Source organism: Halichoerus grypus, chromosome 7 (genome assembly GCF_964656455.1).
Source record: "Halichoerus grypus chromosome 7, mHalGry1.hap1.1, whole genome shotgun sequence".
NCBI lineage: Eukaryota > Metazoa > Chordata > Mammalia > Carnivora > Phocidae > Halichoerus > Halichoerus grypus.
Window position 1 is genome coordinate 17,237,909 of NC_135718.1, and position 16,788 is coordinate 17,254,696.

General features: G+C 47.8%; 1 protein-coding gene across 34 annotated transcripts in view; it reads right to left on the reverse strand.

The window, feature by feature from the left end:
* Positions 1-220: 220 nt before the first annotated feature.
* TCF7L2 (transcription factor 7 like 2) overlaps positions 221-16,788 on the reverse strand; it is a 195,989-nt gene continuing 179,421 nt past the window's right edge. For 7 of the 34 annotated variants that reach the window (XM_036069360.2, XM_078077104.1, XM_036069354.2 and 4 more), the window contains 7 exons: positions 15,893-16,033; positions 15,227-15,386; positions 14,849-14,956; positions 9,918-9,966; positions 9,284-9,334; positions 7,947-8,019; positions 221-2,386 (listed from right to left, as the gene is read on the reverse strand). In XM_036069360.2, the coding sequence (XP_035925253.1) occupies positions 1,963-2,386; positions 7,947-8,019; positions 9,284-9,334; positions 9,918-9,966; positions 14,849-14,956; positions 15,227-15,386; positions 15,893-16,033 (1,006 nt within the window). In that variant the 3' untranslated portion in view covers positions 221-1,962. Of the gene's footprint in view, positions 2,387-7,231; positions 7,458-7,942; positions 8,020-9,283; positions 9,335-9,917; positions 9,967-14,848; positions 14,957-15,226; positions 15,387-15,892; positions 16,034-16,788 lie in introns of those variants that run through there. The other 27 variants (XM_036069362.2, XM_036069361.2, XM_036069357.2 and 24 more) reach the window with 14 other exon arrangements.

A 16,788-nucleotide genomic window follows, 5' to 3' on the forward strand; every position in this document is an offset into this window, starting at 1 on the left:
AGGCGTCGAGAATGAGAGGAAGAAAAAAAAACACAGACCAACCCACGAAAAGAGTGCAAGACCACTTTTGGATATCCAAGTCCCAACCCACCGCCCATACCAACCATGTGGTCTGGTGTTAAGTTCCAGCTCCGGAGGACGGTCCTCTCGCCAGAAGGCGGGTACGGCTTCCCCCAAGGCGGAAAATCCAAATCACAGAAACGAGTGACCAGCCTTGGTCTGCACATACTAAGTTGCTTTTATTAACCCAGGACGGCATGCTACAGATACTGTACAGCATGAACATTTATTCATTACAAAAATGGCTTCCAAACCATTAAAAATGAAATTGGAATAAGAGCCTAAAACGGAACAGTAACATCACAACTGTTAGGAAACATTCAAAGTATTCACAAAAAATGTTATAGTTAGCATTTTAATAAACCAGAGAAAAACTGGAGACAGTTTTACAATCGCTTCATGTCAACTACAATGGCACTGAATGAACAGGCTTCAGCTTTATACAGCGTTTTGCAACATCAACATGCCTAGGTTTTTTTTTTTTATTTGTAAAGTTTGCCACCTCCTTGTATGTCATACGTGTACATAAAAGCGGCAGCTGGTTTTTCCTTTAAGAGTAATCTAATATACAGAATTTTTGGCCCCTAAGGGTTTATACCTCTTCATTTAAAATGCTTTCTGGACAATCTGCTACCAAACACATCTTGTTATAGGTGACATTAAAACTACATACAAATCTACCTATGTAACATCACAGCAAAACATGATGAACAAAAATTACAGCATCAAAAAGAGGGAGAAAGCTAAAGTCACTGAGAATTTTGGCACATAAAGTTTTGCACAGTCAGGCCGTGTCCTAAGGGTACAGAGCTGCCGACTCTGAGTTCGGAGGGGAAACAGGGTGGTTCCCGCTGCTGCTTACACGGCGTCGCTAAAATTCCCTCGCTAATTTTCAAGTCTTGGTTTACATAATGGCTTTTAAAGCAACTTTTGTTAATGCTACTGATCCTTTAACGCAACTAGTAATGTCCATTTGGCAGCATCTGGGTTTCATACAGCCAAAAAAAAAAAAGTCAAAAAGAGAAACAAAAAAATATATATACACATTTTATATATAAACTTAAAAACCTTGTACAAATGAGTTGTTATATATAAGATGCTTATGCTAAGGGAAAAAAACTTTATACAGTTTCAAGAAAAAGGAAAACATATCTTAAAAGGGACAACGTACAGGTTCGACGAGCAATCTCTAAAGCAATAAATACTACTGGTCCAACAGCGTTGTGATTCCATTAATTGTTGAGTAGAACCCCCCCCCCCCAAAAGAACAACACCATGGAACAAGGTATATTAACACATTTAACCCTTTGTTTCTGTACATTTAAACAATAACAAGTAACATCACAATTAAAGTTGTTTCACACAGAGAAAAAAAAAAAGGAATATGGCACTGCATTCGTTGTGCCCTTATGGTTTAAAAACCAGATGTAAAATGATTGGTTCGCAAGCTCGTATTTAATACAAATAATACAGAACCAACTCCTTCTGGAGGGCTGCTTCAAAATTGCTTCTTTTTTTTTTTTCCTTTTTGTTTTTTAATCAGTCTTTTAAAACTAAGCTATCCGAACTACATAACAGTTATGTATATATATATATTTTTTAAACGCTACAAAGACTTTAAACAGCTGTTGATAAAAATTTTGGTAGAATCATGAGGTTCTTCTCTCATCTACATATTTAAAAGGAGAAATTGAAATAAGAATGGGTCAAATATTGACCAATGAACTCCATAAACATCAACTAATGTAGCCACGTGGCACAAAATTAAAAGAGTACAAAACAAAACCTTTCCAAGGGGGTGGGGGTGGGGGTGGGGGTGGGTACAAAGAAAAGCGAAAAAAACGCAACACTACGCAAAACCAACGGGCGGGGGGGTGGGGGGGGGTGCTAACGAAGCTAAAGCTATTCTAAAGACTTGGTCACGAGGGACAGCGGCTGGGGCTGGGTCCCGGCCAGAGAGCTGTGGGAATGTAAGGAAGATGTTGACGGCTGTGCAAGAGAGGACGAGGACATGACGGGCGGCTGCAAAGCGGCGGGAGGCAGGTCCAGGGCCCCGTTGGGACAGAGGGCGGGGGCCTTGCCGGGGGCGGCCTCGGCAAGCAGGAGGGCGGGCGGCGGAGGCATCATGGACAGGTGGGCCAGGGGGTCGGGCTTCAGGGTCAGCGAGAGAGGCTGGGTCTGCTCAGTCTGTGACTTGGCGTCTTGGGGGGGGGAGCCTAGCAGGTTGGGGGAGGGAGGAGGCGAGTCTAGTAAGCTTCCATCTGAAGAGGGTGGACTGAGGCAGCTGCCTTCACCTTGTATGTAGCGAACGCACTTTTTTTTTCTCCTAGAAACAGGGGGAGAGAGTTATCTGTGAATAAAGGGCAGAGATGCCGAGGGAGAGAGTGACCTACTGCTCAGGGGCGCGCTCAAGTCCCCTCTGTCCCCAGAGCCCGCACGCCCCGTGGCCAGGGGGCCGCGCTCACTTGGCTGTCCACCCCCTCCCCGTAAGCCTGCCGGGCCGAAGAGCTGCGTGGGAGTGGAGGCCCAGCCCCCTACCTACCTGCCCCCCCCCCCCCCGGCCCCGCTACACGCCCGCGACCCCAGCCCGGCCCCGGTACCAGGGAGCGGACTGCGGGAGGCAGCGCCTGTTTGCCGCAAAGTGGCTGCGTCCACGCGGAGCTCAACTGCGAAGTGTGTTATTTCTCTTTCGGCTTAGACGCTCCCTGGCTTGCCCATCACGTCTCCCCTGCATTCCCGCCACTAGCAGCCTACTCCCCGTGGCCTCTGTGTGTGTGTGTGTGTGTGTGTGTGTGTGTGTGTGTGTGTGTAAGAGAAAGGGAGCTCCTTCCCCAGGCGCCGCCTGTCCGTGTGAAACCCTCAACATGCGGACTGTTGAGCCCACCCACAGAGCTGAAGGCAGCGCTAGCAAGGGGCTTAGAGGTCTTCGCACCCACACCGCCACCACCACGGCCACCACCACGGCCACCACCACCGCCACCACCACGGCCACCACCACCACCACCATTAACGCCGCCGCCGCCAGGCTGCCGGCGCCCAGAGAGCTTTCGGGCTTTGTCTGTTAAGAACCACACCAAATCAAGAGAGGTCAGAATCAGGTGAGAAGGGGAGGGGGGCAAGGGGGGAAACAAAACTAAAACAAAAGAAATTAAAAAACAAAACAAAAACAAAAAATAAAACGAAAACAAAAACAAAAACAAAAAAACCACCAAAAACAGGTAGAAGAGGATAAACAAAGGTGGGGGAGGGGGAAGAATAAGAAAAACAGAAAATGATCCAAAGGAACAAGAATAACTGGTTGTATGGCCTGCAGGTTGTGGATTAAATTATGATTCAAACTTGATTTTTGTTTTTGTTTTTTTTTTTTAAAGATTTGGGGTCTTCCCCTCCCCCACCCCAGAGTGAGAAGGCTGGAAGGAGAGACAGCGAGGATGGGATGGAGGGGCACCCTGTCCTGGTCACTCTGCCGAGGCCGTGAATAGAGGGCGCAGCGTGTCACAAGGAAGTGACGACAAAGAAGAAGTGCTGGGGGGGGGGGGCGGGGATCACAGCACGGAACTGGTGGGGTTGGGTTATGGTGATTAGTGTTTAAGCCGGAAGGACTAAGTTTGCCCTGCACCCAAACCAGAATCTCCCCTCTACATTTCCTGTTTACCTAAGAAATAGGAATGAGAATTTCAGAGACTCTCTTGCTCATCATCAAAGGTTGGGGAAATTGATTCAAGAAATTGAGCATGTGACCTCAAAGCTTCTCCTACTATTAATCCCAGTCCGATGGGGAGGATATTTAGTAGGAAAGGTGATCCTGGGAATCAACCCGACTCATGCAGTAAAAATCACGCAAACACAGGGAGTGTGCTGACCTAAGGAGCCCTTGAATACAGGTAAAACCATGGCTGATAGGACTCTGTCTAAAAACAAGTGTGTAAGTGCCGGCTGGCTTCCCATCCCTGGAAAGCAGTTTAAGATGCTGCCTGGGGTCAGATGTCACTGGCCTTTGAAAGGAAGGAAGTGTAATGAGTTCCTCCTTGGGTCTGTGCCCCAGAGGTGTCTGCTCATGCCCCTCCGTGCGTGGAGTGTGGACTCAGCAAGATGGCAGGAGGGCGGGTGGGAGGAAACATGCTTGGCCTTCCCTGCCTCCCAGAGGCTGAGACCCACCGGGTGGAGGCCTCAGGGTCTACCCGACTACCCTCTGGGTGGAAAGGAACTCTAGGGGTGCAAGGACAGCCCCCCTCACCTTCAATTTGGAAAGGTTCCTTTTCTCCTCTGGGATAGATTGAAACAGACTGTGGGTTCTGCTCCCATCCCAGAAACCAAGATACATAATTAAGCCTCTCAGAGTTTTAAACCACCTTAGCCTGCAGATCAAAACATGCTTAAAAAACTAAGATGTCCATGCATTTTAAAAAATGGGAGAAGGGAGGGGTGGGGATGGGGGCGGGGCATAAGCAAAAGTGAGAGAGCGACAAGGACAAAGGAGAGAGGGAGGAGGGGAGAGAAAAGGAGAAACAGGAAAACAGGGGAGTGACGTCAAGCAGCATTCCATGCTATATTAGGGCAGAGTAAAAAGATGGGAAAGCAACTTGGTGGGCTCAAAACAGAATCTTGTTAAAATGTCCTCAAATGTCAAATAAAATTAGAAACCCTGTGTAGCGAGCAAGGAGTCCTGATTGGCTAGGAGCGCGTCTGCTGCTCCCCTCACCCGCCCGCCCTCCTGATGACACGGAGGTTTCCACTGCGAGGGGATGAGTGGAAGCTTTCTGAACACGGGACATGAAGACTATGAAGGACAGCGAGACACTCCTTCTAACAGGTGGCTGAGCAAAAGGCAGCTGGAACACACACTTCTGACGGGCTGGAAAATGCCTCATTTTGTAACTGCTTTTCTTTCTTTTTCTTTTTTTTTTTTAAGGCACATTTTGTCCTATTGATTTAGCATCAAGCCAGATCCTGGCAAAGAGGAAAAGTTGAGGAAAAAAGGGGCAAAACCCATCCGCTTACCCTCCCCCACCCAGGCTCCATCTCCAACCAAGGGGCGGCCCCTGAAAATTCCACTTTTAGCTTCTTATGGGTTTATTCTGAAAGGAAAACTAAGGGTTCTTCCTGATCCTGTTTTGGAATTACACCCTTCAGTGAGCTAAGATGCATCTGCTGATGCTTTCAGGGTCTGAGAAACACCCCCCGAAGAAGCAAAGTGGCCACCAGGAACATTCTAATGGTGTCAAGGTGGGAAGGCGCTGAGGAATGATGAGGGACACCAGCCCGCCATGCTGACAGCTGGCCCCTCCGAGCTGTGCTTTTGAAAATCGTGCTTATGAAGCAGCTACAAAGATTTTGGTTTTTGCTTTTGTTTTTTGTAAAAATGTCATGAAACTTCCGGCCTCTGAGGCAGATCCCATACCCTGGCTTTAAACAAGGTGCAGGCTGTGTCTGAGAAGGGGATGTCCGTCCCGGTCAACGTTAGGAATGGTAACTTTCAGGAAAAAAAAAAATGTCAAGTCTAACTTGAAGCAAATGCTTCCAAAACAAAAAAAAGGGGGGTGTTCATAAACCACCACTCACCGCCCCCCCCCCCCACAAATAAAATAGACACAAATCCGGCAACACACCATATTGCGAGGTGGCCACAATGGTCTCAGCCATACATTTCTAGAGATCGTGAGAAACCCGCTCAGGAGTGAGCCCTGCGATTAGCGAAATCCTTCCCCATGGTATTCTGCAGCTAATCATCTTCCTCCTCAGCATGGAGGAGATTCTGCCACAAACTCACTGCCTAGACCTGTCCTCCCTGGGTAGGCCTACTTAAATCCCTAACATTCTTCATCTACCTCCTCATGAAACTCTTTTCTGTGGCACAGAGAAGACCCTGGGATTGTGCCGAAAGGATATTTGTCAACTCTGTGAACACGGCCATCTCACAGAATGAACGACTGACTGGAGGATCTCTCTCCAGGCCTGGAACCCTCACTCAATGGGCAGAGAGGGTTGTCTGTGGAGTTCTCCCTCAATAAAGATGCTCCGGCCCTCTCTCCCCTCAACGTCTGGCCAACTTGAGGCACTTGGCCAATCCCTCATAAGGCACCAGGGGGAGGGTAAGAGACACAGGAGACTCGTGGGCATGCACGTGATGGGATGGACATCTGATCTAATGTCTAAACACGGAACACACGGCAAAGGCATGAAGGAGAGGGACACGTGACAGGGAGGCACTACAACAGGGAGGTGTGTTTGGGGGTGTTGAGATACCTACCATCATAATATTCCAAATTCAAAGACTGCTTGTATCAGAACAAAGAAACAACAAATTTAACCAAAGGTGGTCATTAAAGGAAAGGAAATGAGACAGGAACGAGTCGGTATCCCTCCACCAAGAAGGAAGTACCTACGGCTTCCCTGAAATTACAGGTTGGATGGAAACCTGCAGGTGGAACGCGGGTGTTCAATTTGGACTCTTCTAGTTCATTTTGGAAGCAATGCTCTCTCTCTCTCTCTCGCTCGCTCTCTCTCTAAACATATGCAATATATATGTGTAATTCCGCAGGCTAGCAACACTGCAGTACAGGACTGCAGGACTCATTGCTTGTAGCCCTTCAGCTGGTGCATGCCGTTCAATGCCACGCTTCTTTTCAGCACTGTAAAACACTGTCAGCTAACCGGCTCCTCTGTCCAGAGACATGTGGTTTATCAACATAAAAGAAAAACAAAACAGAACAGAACCAAAAAACGCCTGCCCCAGAGCCCTTCTCCAAGTGTCTTGACTCTCAAGTACGTGGGAATGGCCCTTGCTGCCAAGCTTTTAGCTCATTCAAACCTTTGGAAACGGTGGTTCTGTCTAGGCTCAGCATATATGCCACAGACCGGGCCCGTTCCAGGATGCTGGCTTGCAAAGCGAAAGGGTAAGTGCCCGTCCTGGTCTGTTAAGGGTGTGGTCTCAGTCCTACCACCGGGGATCTGGATAGGTTACTCGTAAGAGCAAGGGGGAAAGAGAGAAAGAGAAAGTGGGGAGAGGATACGGCATAAAATTAGCAAGGAAATTTTGAAGAATGAGGATCATTAGTCATTGATGCCGGTAGGGAAGTAGATGGGAACGAGGTCAAAATACATCGACACACTGAGGTAGCAGAAGGACAGAGTGCTTTGATTTTCCCAAAGGCCTCACAGTGGTCATATACCTGCACGGTTTGCACCATAAAGTCTGTCGGTCAAGCCCGAACAGTGCCCGACACTTCTTTGGAGTATTTGCATCTGTTAGCATAAGGTAAACACAAAAAATACAACACAATGGTGGGTCATGCTCAGTTGGATGTGAAATCTCAGCTACTGCTGACTTGTCTTCTCTATGACCTCGGCTCTATATGATTGTCTTCCCTCACCAAGGACATGAAAGGAAAAGACTTCTATGAGGCAAAAGAAAAAAATAAATAAATAAAACACGCACCAAAAAAACAAAACAAAACAAAAAAAACAACAACCAGAAACCAAAAAACAACAAGGAAAAATAAATTAAAAAATAGAAGAGAGAAGGAGGGGAAAAGGTGACGTTGTTGTTTGCTTCTACCTAGGCCAGGATTACGATGGATGTCACTGAGCCCCATCCTGGGTGGTCATGAGGAAGGGGGTTGGCAGGCAACGTTCCCTGGGAGGGGGTGCGCTGGGGTTGGCTGTCGCTGACCCGAGGAGGCACAAAGGATGCTGTTTTACAGTGGCATTTTGGCTAGCAGCAGCGGGGAGAACAAGCACATCCCTCACAGAGCAGTGTCCCGCGCCCTCATGTCTCCTAAGATCCACACACAGAGCTACAAAGCAACAGGCCAGAGAAGGGGGGGAAAAGGATCGAATAGACCAGCTGCAGACCAGCACAGCGAATCTGGGAAATCTATACACACCTGCAAGGGCCGCACCAGTTATTCTGTTGATCAAGGCCAAAGCGCGCTCGGCATTTCTTAGGAGCGCTCAGGTCTGAATGAGTTCAAGAGAGAAGCGAGCAGAGGAGGAGGACGTGGGAGAGAGAGAGGGAGAGAGAGAGGGGGGAAGGGGGGGAGAGAAAGATACAAATAAGAAAAAAATAAAAATAAAAAAGGGAATAAATCAATGACCTGGTTACTAATTACAAAATATTGACTTTCGATTTTTAACTTTCTTTAATTAAAAAAAAAAAAAGGTAAAAATCACATTCTTATTCAACTGGTGAAATTAGCTGTTGCAAATAAAGCTGCAGTATCCCTTCTTTAAGGACTGTCTCTCCGATTCGTTTTGAGCGGATAAAGGGAAGTCAGATACTGAAAAAACTAAATTTTAAATAGTATTTTTCTTCTTTTGGTTCTGCTTTTCTTTTTTTTTTCTAGCTCTCTCAATTTGTTTTTCTTAAAGAAGAAAATAAAGCGAAGGAGGGAATTAAGTTTGTAACATGCTTTTTTCTTCTCAGAGTACAACAGTTTAAAAAAGGAAAAAAAAAACTACAAATAAAAACAGAACAAAATGAAACAAAACAGAAAGAAATAAAGAAAGAAAAGGGGGTTGTGGTACTGGGATATTGCAGCTTTTGAAATGTTTTTCTTTTCTTTTTTTTTTTAACCGATTTTCATGACTACTAACAGAAGAACAGATGAAGGTGAACAGGCGGTGTGAATGAGCTGGTCAGGGTTAGTCAGAAGCTCATAGCAGCTTTTAAGCAGGTACAGTCAGTAAAATGCTAGTGGATTTGCAAATTAGGAGCAGGAAAGCAAAAGGAAGAAAAAAACTAAAATAAAAAAAAAGCGAAGGAGAAAATAATCATACTGCGGATACATGCTTGCGTGAGAAAACTTAGTGGGAGCAACGGAAAATGCCATTAGATTAAGGAGGTTTATTACTGAATTCCTTCCATTTTGGTTGGTTTTTGCTTCTTTTTTTTTTTTTTAACCAGTCTCTTTTAAAGAAATACTGCATATTCAATTTGCACAGTTAGTTCAACACTAAGTCACTGTCATCACTGCTTAAACAACTGTTATGGGAAAAATAAATAAATAAACAAAGCGAAAGTTAAATTAAATTAAAAAAAATAATAAAACAACAAAAGCAACTGGAAAAAAAAAATCTACCGAAACATACGAAACCGTGTAGATGGTCATTTTAAAGGATGTTCAAATGTCATACGTGTTTAATGTTAATAAAACTATAATGGCAAGAAAAATTAAAAAAACAGTTTATCGACTATTTTAATGACTCAAAATGACATTAGCACCTGTAATCGGAGGAAGTGAAAGGCAAGGATTTAGGAAACATTCGCTGTGTTCTGAAAAAAAAGAACAAATTATACAAAGCCTTCAAAATTTTTGTTGTCGTTTGTAAAAGCCTGGCCTTCTCCAAGGGGACCTTCTGATATTGCCTATGCAGTATTTCTAATTTCTCCTAGAGAATGACAAACCTCCTTAATTTAAATTGGGTGCAATTTACCACTGTAAAGGCATGCATCAGAACATTCAGGAACAGCCCAGTTAATATCAAACACTCACACACACCCCGCCTACTCCCCCCGGCCCCTTCCTCATCCCTACAGACATAGACAAAATCAGCAGACTGCATAAATCCCGCATAGGCATGCCTACCACCCTCCCGTTACAGGCTCTGCGGTTATTTAAAAACACATTCCACTAGAATTACAATGTGCTTTTCATGCAACAATGAATGTTACTAGCTTCAAAAGGGCAGTCATGAAGCAATTAATTAAAATGCATACACAAAAAGGCTGGCTAAGATGGGTTCCCCCACAATGTCCTGGCCTTGAATTTCTCCTGCCTCCCCCAGACAGAAATCTAAGGTAAAAGAGTGGTCCTCATAGTACCGCTCCTTCCTCCTTCCTCTTTAGTCTAACTTACCATTGGTCTCTCCGGGCTGCTTGTCCCTTTTCCTCTTCTTCTTCTTCCCCTAGATGAACAGATGAAACACAAGGAATTATTGCAGGAAACAGATGGGAGGAGGGCGTCTGGGCTCACCTCGAAAGGAGAAGGCAGGAGGAGGGGAGCACTCCGCTGTCTCCGTCCACACCCATGGCTCCCACAGTGTTTTTGAGCCCCCCTCCCCCTTTTAATCCAAATGCCCTTCAGTTGTGCTTCAGCTAGAGGGGCACACTCTCAGCAAGGGGAAGAGAAGGGGTCAGCAGGGGGTGAAGGAAAGACCTCTTTTCCCACACACCTCTGTCCATCCTCAAACCTGACCCAGAGCGTCTGATTCCATAAAGGGGAGAAGAGAACTGATGAAGGAAGATTTAGGGAGGTGTGGAGAGACAGGGTTGGGAGTGGCCCAAGAGCCCACAGCCAAGTGTCAAATGACTGTGGACATGGCCATGTGGACTAAGAAAGCCACCTCTCGCCTTGCTCCATGCAAATCTCTTCCTTATTAAGGCCAAAAGGCCCTCCTACTCAATCAAAAACCAAAAGCTTTAACTGGGGCTTTACCAGTAACAACAGCTAACATTTACTGAGCACATACTATGCGCCAGGCATGATTCTAGGTGCTCTGTGCATACTGACTCATTTTTCCCTCACACAATCCTATACACCAGGGACTATCACCATTCCAATTCTACAGAGGAGGAAACTCAGGCACAGAGGGGTTATGGGACTTCCCTGAGATCACACAGCTAGCAAATGCTGGGGCCAGGATGGGAACTCAGGAGGTCCTGGCTCCACAGCCCTTACCTCCTAGGCTGTGCGACCTGCACATTTAACCCCTTGCCCTCCGAGGAAGGTTTTTAATTGATTACAGGGGATGGATCGCATGGGGTCATTCACATTCTCCAACCTGGTATCTTCACTGTCTGCTTGTGGCTGGGATGTGGCATGGGAACAGAGACGAGCTCTGTAGAGCTGGCTGCATCCCCGCGGATCTGAAACTAGTTCTCTCTCAGCTTGTCAGCGCTGGTCCTATCCATCGGGGTCAGATGCTGGGTACGTATGAAATGATACAAACAAAAGGACTGGCCTACATGGCTATCTGTTTCCGAACATCTAAATATTGCCTCTGCCTAAAGTTCTCATGGTACGTTGACATCAGCTCCGGAAGGGAAACCAACAGTGACAGGGGGTCAACTTGACAACCCATAAGGCCCTGTAAGGAGAACTTCACGGTGGAGAAGACATAGTTGTAGCTCCATCCAAGGGCTGCAAGCCAACTGTCTCAGAGAAAGCCCCTCTTTTCTCTAAGATCTTAGAGCCCATACCATTTGGGAAGTTTGTCTTGGCCTTGAGTTTGAAACATTGTCATACATATTATATTCCTTGATAAACAATTTAAAGATTTTTTATTTATTTATTTGAGAGAGTGTGCCCCATGCAGGTATGAGTGGGAGAAGGGGCAGAAGGAGAGAGAATCGCCTGGCAGACTCCCCGCTGAGCACAGAGCCCAATGTGGGGCTCGATCTCACGACTCTGAGATCATGCCCTGAGTGGAAACCAGGAATCGGACACTTATCCGACTGAGCCACCCAGGTGGGCCTTGGTAAACAAGGTAAAAATAAAAAAATAAAAGGAGCTCATGGGGCCTTCTCGTGAGCCTTGGCAGCCCATCTTCATGTTTGTGCCTCTCCTAGGGGAGCAACAACGTGCTGCCTGGCCATCTTAGAAAAGGCAGGAGCGGCTAGTTTCAGTTTATTTAGGAGCCTGAGTGAACACTCAGCTGGGCACAGAAAACCGTGGTGACTCTGGGCAGTGTTGGCATCCACACACCCAACGGATTCTCGGTCACCTCTGGTTTAATACAGTGCTCACCCGTTTCCCATCTCCCTCCATATGTTCTGAAGGGCAGTCGAAAGTTCCAGTCCCCATGGGAAGCTGTCAGTTTAGGATATATAACTGAGATGTTCATGACTGAGGAAAGGCTCGTTTAAACTAAAGGCTTCTAGAGGACAGGGACTATGTTTTAATCAGAAGAGGACAAGAAGAAGCTTAAGAAACATTATCTAGTGAAGAGGGACATATGTCTCAAGGGGGGACAGCCACCCCGTTATCTTCTTAGATGTAACAGAAGAAAAAGCCTAAATACGGAGGTGGGGGGTGGGGAATTCAAGATGAGCAATGGCTTAGGATCTGTGTCCTTTATCTAACCTGGAAGAGCTGGAGAGGCAACAATGTTCTAATACAATGCCGGGGGTCAGACGGCACTATGGGACCAAACTGTTTTCTCCTGGGCCCCCAGAAGGTGCCAAGTCCGACAACCCAAATGTGATTGTTGTATTCAATTCTATTTTGCTAAGGCTTCCATTACCACTTGACTGGAAAAGCAGGAACATGAAAGAGGCATGAAGTCAGCTCAGAAAACTTTTTCCAGAACCTTTTGGACTCTACAACGACCAAAGTAATGTACAGAAACTCCTATGTCGAGTCAGCTAAGAAAAATCCCCAAACCCGACAAGTTCCACCACAATCAAACCCATAAGACCTTGAACTCTGACCCTTGCTCCACAGACCATATCCTGGGGCACAAAAGGGAGGGAAGGAGGAAGGGAGGAGCGCGTGCATGTGTTCACACTCATGTGTAAGGAGCCATGGTGACGGGAGTCAGGAAGTACCCTGTATAAGAGATAAAGTTCCTCTAGCCCTAAATCTCGATCTACCTCTAAACTTTCTCTCAAGTCTTGTCAGAGGTTCCCCTATTATACTGGGCTTCTTCTGAATGTGAAGCTGAGCCAAAGTCACTTTAAGTGCCTCGTGGACCTTCTAAAACCTAGAAAGCACTTCACAAAAAGCCCGGGGCGATGCCTGTCTAACGGACTCCCAGGCAAGTCAATGGCAGCATTCTTTTGAAGCTATCACAAAGTTGGCCTTGTATCTCTGTGGAGATCTCCCCCTGCACAACTCCAGAGGGCACCATACACACAGACATAGGGTAAATGGCACTCCCTAGAGTTGTGCAGTACACATCCTGCAAAGCTGTACATGAAGGCCCTACCATGACCCCGCATGTCTGTTGGGGATATGATATCTATAGCGGAGCAGAATTCCTCTCTGTGGTACCATTCTAGATCACTCAAAGACTTAGGTCTATAGCAGGTAGAAGGTGGAGGTAAACTCTAAGAGCTTCTGACCCGACACCAGGAGAAGAGTGTCCTGAAACGAGATGGCTGTGCACGCGGAGGCCGCAGAGCTGGCCTGCTGCTGGAAATCTCCACCTCGAGGTCGGGACGGGCGGGGCTGGTTAGCAGCAAGCCTGTGGGAGAGCATTCACTTTCTCATCCTCTTCCTTTCCGTTCCAGAAGAAAGGCTTCCCCACAGCATACATGCTGAGGACGAATGGAAAGGTCCCAAGCAGCTAAGACCCGGTGCGTGACCGTCCGTGAGTGACAAGGGCCCTGACCAGAGCGAACATTCCGGTGACAGGTACCAGCACTAATTCCTGTTTCAACTCCCAGGAGGAACAGAGCCTCGTGCCGCCAGCCAAGGCCACTGGGACCCAGAGGGAGGCGGCTGGGGGCAGAGATGAAGACGCCGGGGTGAAGCCCAACAGTCTGTGTTCTCCGCGCCCCCTTCTCTGCACGGGGAAGAGCAGACTAGCAAGCACGGGGTGACAGGTATGAGAAACAGCGAGAGCCGGCAAAGACAGCACGCGCCCGGGACCCACCAATTCCCGCACCTGTCCGTGGCTTCCTGATGGCAGGTAAGTTTTGAGAGTCAATGTGCCTGATTTAACTCTGAAGCCCCACAGCACATTCACCACCAGCACTAACTGAACTGATCTCAGCCCACAAATAGCGCCTTCACCACAATGTCGTCCACAGGACATCTGGGTCAGGAGCGCGGATGGGGGAAGGACCCCCCACGGCCCCACGCCGCTGACCAGAGATGGGAGGAGAAGCCCACTGCTGGCATCGAGGCAAGTTCTGCCTTCACCACCCTAGAGAGTGAATGGTTAAAAATCACTTTGATTCAAGTATCAGGTGAAGTAAGAGACATCTCATCCACAGAGAGGAGAGCCAGCCCAGAAGGCTGCGGGGCAAAATGTGAACAAGAAATGACAGTGAGAGGAGACAGAGGTCTCCTGAGGAGAGCAAGGTCAGGAGAGGACAGGAATCCTGGGTGTCACGACCACTGTGATTAGTGAAAGCAACAATCCTGCCCTGTTTCCTAAAACCCCAGGGAGGAAATTAGGCAAATTCTGTAGTCAACACAGAGCCCAGGAAGACACCTCACCCGGCGCAGACGCTTTCCCGACCCTTCCGGGGCCCCGAGGCACTTCCTGCGCCCCCACCAGAGGAAGACTACCCCTGGCTGCTTGCAGGGATCCTCCCCCCATGCCCCTCTCAGCAGGAACTAGCTTTTCCAACTTGTCCTGCACCACAGCGTAGGGCAACTGTTCCTTTTCTCCCTCTTAAGGGCCAAGGCGCTGCTGGAAGGCCTGGGAGGAATTAAACTCTCTCCACCGAGGCCTTCCCTGTCGGGACCCATGGGACCACTGCTGAGAAGCACAGAAGCCCCCTGAGGCATATCCTAGAGCCTTGTCTTTACAAAGACCTGGGCAAGAAGGTGTGGACAGCCCCCAAGTCAATCCCACGGTCCTGAGCTGGAACAATGGAACACTAGCCTCCTCCCTCCTCCTTGAAGAAGTCTGGCCTGCTGATGGAGCCATACTGGAAGCCAGGACAAGGACCCCCGCCCCCCAGTCTGGTGCTCGGACAGGATGCCCCTGGTCCCAGGAGTGGGCAGACTGTATGGTTCTGAGGCCTGATTCCAGGTGGCAGGTAGCATGCCCTCCGGGCAGGGGAACCCCCGACACACTTCTACGGACTCTAGTTCTGAGAAAAATGAACACCTACATAGTTATCCCGCGCAGACCAGCCGGGGTATAGCTGCATGTGAAGCTGTCGCTCCTTCCGGGCCAGCTCGTAGTACTTCGCTTGCTCTTCTCTGGACAGTGCGTGCCACTGGAGGGGACACAGGGGCAGGCAAAACATCACGAACGGCCCTGTGGCCGGGGCTGAGAGATGGGTCTGCTCTGCAGGGTCCTGGCACGCAAAACCTCATCTGTCAGCTCCCGCCCTGGCTCTCTCTCTGGGCGAGAGGATGGCGGCGGGTGTGGAGAAGGTCATTCTGGTCATGCCTCCATGAAGGCCACTGAAGAAGTCAGCACGTGACCGCAGGGACGGGGCTACCGTGCCATGCCACCCCCTCTTCCCAGTGAGGGAGAGACCTACCCTTCGCCCCAGGATCTGATTGATGGCCGCACTTTCTTTCAACGTGCACTCAGCCACGACCTTCGCCCTCATCTCCTTCATATACAACATGAATGCGTTAAGAGGTTTCTTTATGTGGGGCTTCTTCTTTTCTTCTTCCTTTTTGGAGTCCTGATGCTTTCTGGATATAGACAGAACAGACAGACACAACCCGATCAACAATTGCAAGGTCCCACTTCCTCCCCAGCAGAGCACCCAGCTCTCCGGCTGCTCAACACCCAAACCTAGCAGTTCTGAATGAGAAGCATGCTTCCACTTTGGGTCTTCTCCACCCTGGAAAACGGAACAAAAACATCGTAGCGAGGGTGTGGGGGAAGAGAAAATTTCATAATCACTTCCTCGAGTGTCCCAGACACACCATTTTCCCAAGCCAGAGGGAAAAGCACAGTGTGGCCGATTCCCCCTCGGCCAGTGTCTCTCGTGCTCCCGGGACAGACCTCCAAACGTTCCGTCGTGGATTAGGGACAGGGACACAGTTGCAAATCCCAGTCTGTCCAAGGACACGGGTACCCCGAGGCACACGCACCACGGCCAACCACGGGCAGGGCCACCACCCAGCAGCCAAGGCATCAACAACGGGCTAGACAAGATGCAGAAGGAGAAAGCCACCGAAAGAGCGACACTCACGAGCTATGGAGTGAGCCGACATCACTCTGGGAGGATTCCTGTTTGACTGTTGGCGTGACTATGGCCGGGTGGGGAATGCCAGTCGTATGTAGAGTGTGATGTGGTGGGACCATATGGGGAGGGAACCTGGAAGACAGGAAGCTGTGTAAATCGTCAGAATCAAAATGAATGAATGGGGAGGGATGTGTACACACAATTAAAAAAAAAAAAAAAAAAAACCAGCACGTAACACTCACATGAAAGCAACCCAAGGCATATGAAACCTGTCAGCATTAATTAGCGATAAATTAAACATAATGATTCTCATAATGTCATTAAAGCCAATCTTCCCCTTCATTATTGCTACTGACAAGAGACATTATGATTTTTAACATCTTTAGCAAAAGACAAATACAACGGATGTACTTGGGCGGAAAAGTAGGCTCGGACTACCTGCTGGAAATCACACGTCCAGTTGTTTTTTGAGGCATTATTAGTGGCATCTAAGAAGACAATTTCCTAAGTCCTAATCAGCTCTAGAATGAAAGGTGAAATCTATTGTTGCATATTGACAGCTAAATAAAATATTAACGTGGCTGAAGAACATATTTTTGACAATGCCGTGCATGCCTCATTAGGCCATATTCTGTTGATGGAGTACAATAAAATTTTTATTTTTCTTTTGCTGATGTGCCCCATCATTTTGACAGGAATGAGAGAAAGTGAGGCAGAAAGATGGGGAAAATCCAAATACTTCCTATCTGGGTCTCATCATAAGCCACAGATATTTTAAATAAGCTTATACCCTCTTACGGAAAAATGAAAAAAAAAGCTGTATTTTATACACACACATAAATGGAGCTTTGAATTCGGATGTGTATCCCCTCTCCCGCTCTGTAATTCTAGGATTCCTAAAT